The sequence below is a fragment of the Eleutherodactylus coqui genome, chromosome 13 (genome assembly GCF_035609145.1).
Source record: "Eleutherodactylus coqui strain aEleCoq1 chromosome 13, aEleCoq1.hap1, whole genome shotgun sequence".
Taxonomy (NCBI): domain Eukaryota; kingdom Metazoa; phylum Chordata; class Amphibia; order Anura; family Eleutherodactylidae; genus Eleutherodactylus; species Eleutherodactylus coqui.
This window is the reverse complement of record NC_089849.1, coordinates 30,403,320-30,409,285: the sequence shown is the minus strand read 5'-3', so window position 1 is coordinate 30,409,285 and position 5,966 is coordinate 30,403,320. Positions and strand designations below refer to the sequence as shown.

Sequence of the window (5,966 nt, the reverse complement as noted above, 5' to 3'; positions counted from 1 at the left end):
CAGGACGAGTATTAGGATCGCGGTGACTCTCACTCCGGTGGGGGGAGGGGCGCACCAAGTTCCCTGCTCCTATATAGACATGCTCCTGATTATCCGGAGGGGTGCTACGCTCCCCCTGCTCTGTGCTGCCATCTGATTGGTGAAGTGGGATTTTTGGGGAAGGGTTTTGGGACCTGGGAGGGAAGGGGGAGAGGGGCGGTTTCAAGGCGGCCCTGAGTTTTTGGCTTGCAGAGAAGGATCCGTCCCGGGACAGAGGGCGCCTTGAAACCGAGTGTTCAGAAGTGACTGGGGAAGCGGAGCACAAAGGGAAAGTGATCCGAACCAGAACCGGCGGGGACGGAGCGGTCCGGGGACGATCGGAGGAGCCGGGCGGAAAGCAGCGGTCGGTGCCCTGCAGGAGAAGCAGTCAGCGCAGGGTGAAGCGGGCGAGCAGTCCGGGCGCCACCGGCAAAGGAGGGGGAGGCTGCAGAACACAAGCGCAACTTTGTATCACCGCTGCAGATCTGATTGTCCCAGCACAGAAGTAGACACGTGTGACTTCTGCTCCACAGGTGACAACTTCTGTCCCCAACCATGCAGGGTGTGCCCACAGCCACCCTTCTCCAAGTCCTCTGCCCACTGCTTGCCTTGGCCAGTGCACAGCTCCATGGTGAAAAGGGCATCTCGGTGCCGGAACATGGCTTCTGCCAGCCTATCTCCATCCCCCTGTGCACAGACATCGCCTACAATCAGACCATCATGCCTAACCTTTTGGGTCACACCAACCAAGAAGATGCTGGCTTGGAAGTTCATCAGTTCTACCCGTTGGTAAAAGTGCAGTGTTCTTCCGAATTGCGCTTCTTCCTGTGCTCCATGTACGCCCCGGTGTGCACCGTGTTGGAACAGGCCATCCCTCCCTGTCGCTCTATTTGTGAACGTGCCAGACAAGGCTGCGAAGCTCTCATGAACAAGTTTGGCTTCCAGTGGCCAGAGAGGCTAAGGTGTGAAAACTTTCCCCGGCACGGTGCTGAGCAGATCTGCGTTGGACAGAACCACTCAGAAGACGGAGCTCCAGCCTTGTTGACCACTAGCCCACCGCTTCATGGGACTGTTGGACCAGCGATCTATGCAACGCCTGACCATCCCTTCCATTGCCCCCGGGTGTTGAAGGTACCATCCTATCTCAACTACCGCTTTTTAGGCGAGAAGGACTGTGCTGCTCCGTGCGAACCTTCTAAGAATGACGGATTCATGTTCTTCAGTCAAGAAGAGATCCGTTTTGCCAGAGTATGGATTCTTATTTGGTCAGTACTTTGCTGTGCCTCAACGTTTTTCACGGTGACCACTTACCTGGTAGACATGCAAAGGTTTCGCTATCCTGAAAGACCCATTATATTCTTGTCCGGATGCTACACCATGGTGTCTGTGGCTTACATTGCAGGCTTCGTGCTCGGTGATAAGGTTGTTTGCAATGAAGGCTTCTCGGAAGATGGCTATAAAACTGTTGTGCAAGGTACCAAGAAGGAAGGCTGCACCATTCTTTTCATGATGCTTTACTTTTTCAGCATGGCTAGCTCCATCTGGTGGGTCATTCTTTCTTTAACATGGTTCCTGGCTGCTGGCATGAAGTGGGGACATGAAGCCATAGAAGCCAATTCCCAATACTTCCATCTGGCGGCATGGGCGGTACCAGCTGTAAAGACCATAACTATTCTAGCCATGGGCCAAATCGATGGAGACCTTCTTAGTGGAGTTTGCTTTGTAGGACTAAATAGTATTGACCCGCTGAGGGGATTTGTGCTAGCTCCCCTCTTTGTCTACCTCTTCATCGGAACTTCATTTCTCCTTGCTGGTTTTGTATCTCTCTTCAGGATCAGGACCATCATGAAACACGACGGCACGAAGACGGAGAAGCTGGAGCGGCTGATGGTACGGATTGGGGTCTTCAGCGTTCTTTACACGGTCCCTGCCACCATTGTCATTGCGTGCTACTTCTACGAGCAGGCCTTTAGGGAGCACTGGGAGCGTAGTTGGGTGAGCCAGAACTGCAAGAGCCTAGCCATCCCTTGCCCATTGCAGTACACCCCACGCATGACTCCAGACTTTACAGTCTATATGATAAAGTATCTCATGACCCTCATTGTTGGCATCACGTCTGGGTTCTGGATCTGGTCAGGCAAAACGCTCCATTCGTGGAGAAAGTTTTACACCAGGCTTACCAACAGCAAACATGGAGAGACAACAGTGTGAGGACTTGAAAGTGTTCGGGAACCAACTTGGACTATATATTCTCTCTAGACTTTTCCTCCGATTTCTTGTATGTAGATCTCCATACGTTACCTTCAGGCACATCTTTCTGGAGTTGTAATTAAGACTGTAAATAGGATTTTTTTTTTGTAAATTATATATTTCTATTTAAAATATAGGGTAAAAATGGGAAAAGTACAGAAAAAAAAGATTCCATGGGATGAAAGAACCTTCTCCTTCGTTTCTCAAACATTTACATTGACTTGACTGTGCCTTGTGAGAAATGGAGACATTTAGACTGCAGTCTTGTTTTTTGGGGGGGTTTTTTGGCTCTTCCTGGATATTATATACAGTATTTTTATTATTTTTTTATATGTTGCCCTGCTAAACCGTGGGATTTGTACTAGTTTTCATATAAGCCAACCAAAGAACTTTTAGAGATCATCCTAGTCTACGTGTGAGCGTCTGTTGGTACATCAACACCTTTACACACATCACTGTGCTGCTGCTGTAGTCTGTCGGTACGACACAACTGGATTACTGAAGGGGGAGATGGTTGATTTTCTAAGACGTTAATTCCCCGCTCGTTGCCTGAATTACATTTTTCTCCCTTTTTTTATGTGTTTTGTATAGTACAATGTGTAAGAGGACAAGACAGTCCGTCACACCTCTAGATGATGCCCGTTGGCTGGAGACAATTCGCTGATATACAGGTGTTTTCACGGTACAAATTCGACAGCTGTCATTTTTTTTCTTATTGTGTGTGTCGAACACGGAGAGGGACTCGTAAACCCTTGCTCACTATCTTGGGTTTTAGTACGGACCGGCATTCCCTCTGTCCGGACTACATATCGATTTGTTATTAAATATGTTGATTTTTATTCTTTTTGAAATTAAAAATGACAAAAAAATATTTTTGTTAAGAACCACAAAAAAAAAAGTTTTCTGGTGCGTTCCTCTTTTATTCTGCGTATGGCGGTTGGGGGCTGAATTGAAATAATCAAATGAATGTTCAACACTGTGTGTGAAAAATGCAAATGTCATCTTATCTGAGGCTTCAGCTGCGTTACGAGCCGGTGCTCACGTGTCCGCAGTGGCTGGAGGGCCACGAGTTGGGCTGGATGCAGTTTTTGACCTTAATATAGAAGCAGATCCAAAAGTGTTAGAAGTAGCATCAGACTTTCCTTTAGGGACCTTTCACCCGGATGGAATCATACCGCAGGATAAAGCCAGATCCGTAGTTGTGGAATTTCACACCAAAATCTGCAGGTCAAACTACAGATTTTGATGAGCAATTTGCAGTGAGGTTTAAAGCCATTTTTAATTCCGCATTCAAAATCCGTAGATTGCCTGCAGATTTTGGTGCAGAATCTACCGCGGCCCATTCCGTCCCGTGTGAAAGGTCCTTTATACTTTCGGATTCACTGCTGCATTTGGTTTACAAAGAAACTGCACTAAAAACTACATAAGGGTGTGTTCACACATCGCAGATCTGGAGAAGATTTCACTCTTTCCATTGAATTCAGGGGTGAAGTTTGCTTGAAGTCTGCAGCAAATCGGAGATGTGTGAACACACAACCGTTTTTAGGGAAAAAGGTTTTTTTGGGTTTTTTTTTTCTTAGCCAGAAGTGGAGTTATAAGGAATGGGAATATAAAGGAAGGCCGTCTACTTCTCCTCACTGTCATATCCGCTTCTGGCTTTGAATCAAAACCTGTAGTGCAGTTGTTACAAAAGTGCTTTGTGTGACTCTACAGTAAGTTGGTATTCCGGCCGCTGTCCTACTTCAGTATGTGTAAACCAGAACCAGGAGCGCTCCCACAATGCGGGGGAGCTGCAGCGTCTTCCATTTGCGTTTCTTCCACACTTTGTTTTTGCATACAAGTACTGTTGGTAAATCTTACTAAGTTGTATTTTTACACAATACATATGTTTAAAATCAGACTTTGCAACATTGTATCTACAGCTTGTGGAGGGGCTTCTTCAGATCAGTGTGTCCGATTTTGGTCTATTGTAATCCGTGTGTATGACCGTGTTACATCCGTATGCATTACGTTTGTCAGTGTTTTGCCTGCATGCAAAAAAACACCCAGGAGCCCTAATTTTTTTTCTAGTTTTCCTTAGTAACAATCCATGAAAAACTGAGTGTACACGAATGTGCTGTTTTTTGGGGGGAGGGGGAACTATTGAATTAAATGGGGGATCTATGTCTGAGGGAACAGCCCAGAATAGAGCATGCTGTAGACTCACTGACTGTAAGGCCAGGCTCACACCAGCATACCTGAATTCCGTTTTACGCACATATGTGGCAGCAATTCAAATACAATTTTTTTTTCCTGTTCCACTCAAGCTAGCTAATTCATTGTGTATAAAAAAAAAAAAGAACGCAGCATGTTGTATTTTACCGCATATTACGTATTTGCAGTGTTTATACGCAATGTGGCTAAGCAACACAGCAGGAAATGTTAAAAAAGAAATGAAGCCAGGAGGCCTGTGCGTGTGTGAGGTACGCTATCAGGCGCAGGCAAAAATCGCTGTCATATGTGGCGATACTCCAGTCCGGGTTCGTTCGCACGTATTATGTTGCAGATTCTGGTGCACATTTTACCCCTCCAATTTGAATTTTATTGAAAGTGTGAAACCTGCTGCAAATCAGCTGCGTGTGAACGTGTCCTGAAGGCGGGACATGCCCTCTTGTGGAATATTCAGCCGCACAATCCGCATTGCTAACATGCGGAAATGACAATGGCAGAATCCAGATAGCAATTCTGCATCAAAATCCATAGTTATCTGTGCGGAATTCAGGGACGGTGTATTCTGCAATGCTGTTAGGGAATGTTCTGTCCCGTGTGGAAGGTCTCTAAAGCGGCTTTCACACGGCTGCGAATATTGCACGAGTTTTGTGCGTTGCGTGACGCACAAATCTTGCATGAATATGAACCTCATTGGGGTCATGCACATGAACTATTTTTTTTTTTCCCGTATCGCGGTGCAGGGAAAAATGATGGGATGTCCTACCTTTGGGTGTTCCCACGGAACGCCCCGCTTATTGTTTTCAATGGGGCTGACGGCAGCATTGCATCACGTGCGACGAGTGCGTTGCAAGGTTTCTCATTGAAAACAATGGGAAGCATTCCGTGATCCTCGGCTGCTAATAAAAGCAGCTTCCTCAAAGTGAGGTGGAGTCTTTTTAACAGAAAAATGCCTCGCATCCACAGGGACGGCACACGTTGGTGAGCCCAATGGCGGGACGATTTTCACAGCCCGATATCGCACTCGACGGTGTGAAATTAACCTAAGGCCTCCCTTACACAGGCGTTCAGCAAAGTGCCACGTTTTTAATGGCGGTGCGGCCGATGTGGGCTTTTAGTACTCTCCATCATTGATGAGGTGCACTAAACGCAAAAAAATGGAACAGACTCTGCTTAAAAATCGCGACGCTGGAAAACACCGCCATCAAGTGCTTGTGTGGAAAGCTCCATTAAAGACAACTGGAGTGTTATACTGCGATTACCACGGCGCTGAAAACGCCAGGGTAATCGCGGAAAAAAAAACGCCTGTGTAAGGGAGACCTAAGGGTGCCTTCACATGGGGCGTATTCACTTGTCAACTTTTCATAGCGGAAAAATTGGCAGAAAATCCCCAAGGGCAAAATCCGCACCTACGGCCCATGTCATGGGGGCACAAGTGCATTTAAATGCACATTTGCGCTTGCATGTGCGTGTTTTACTGTATCTTTTGA

At 46.8% G+C, this 5,966-nt stretch overlaps 1 protein-coding gene across 1 annotated transcript; it reads left to right on the top strand.

Annotated features, from left to right (window-relative positions):
* Nucleotides 1–211: 211 nt before the first annotated feature.
* FZD2 (frizzled class receptor 2) lies at nt 212–4,166 on the top strand. Its single transcript, XM_066588155.1, has one exon. The coding sequence runs from the start codon at nt 574–576 to the stop codon at nt 2,227–2,229; it is 1,656 nt and encodes a 551-aa protein (XP_066444252.1). The 5' UTR covers nt 212–573; the 3' UTR covers nt 2,230–4,166.
* Nucleotides 4,167–5,966: the final 1,800 nt, after the last annotated feature.

Bases quoted from the DNA above. Each gene is read 5' to 3' on its own strand.
- FZD2 (XM_066588155.1), top strand. From the start codon at position 574: ATGCAGGGTGTGCCCACAGCCACCCTTCTCCAAGTCCTCTGCCCACTG.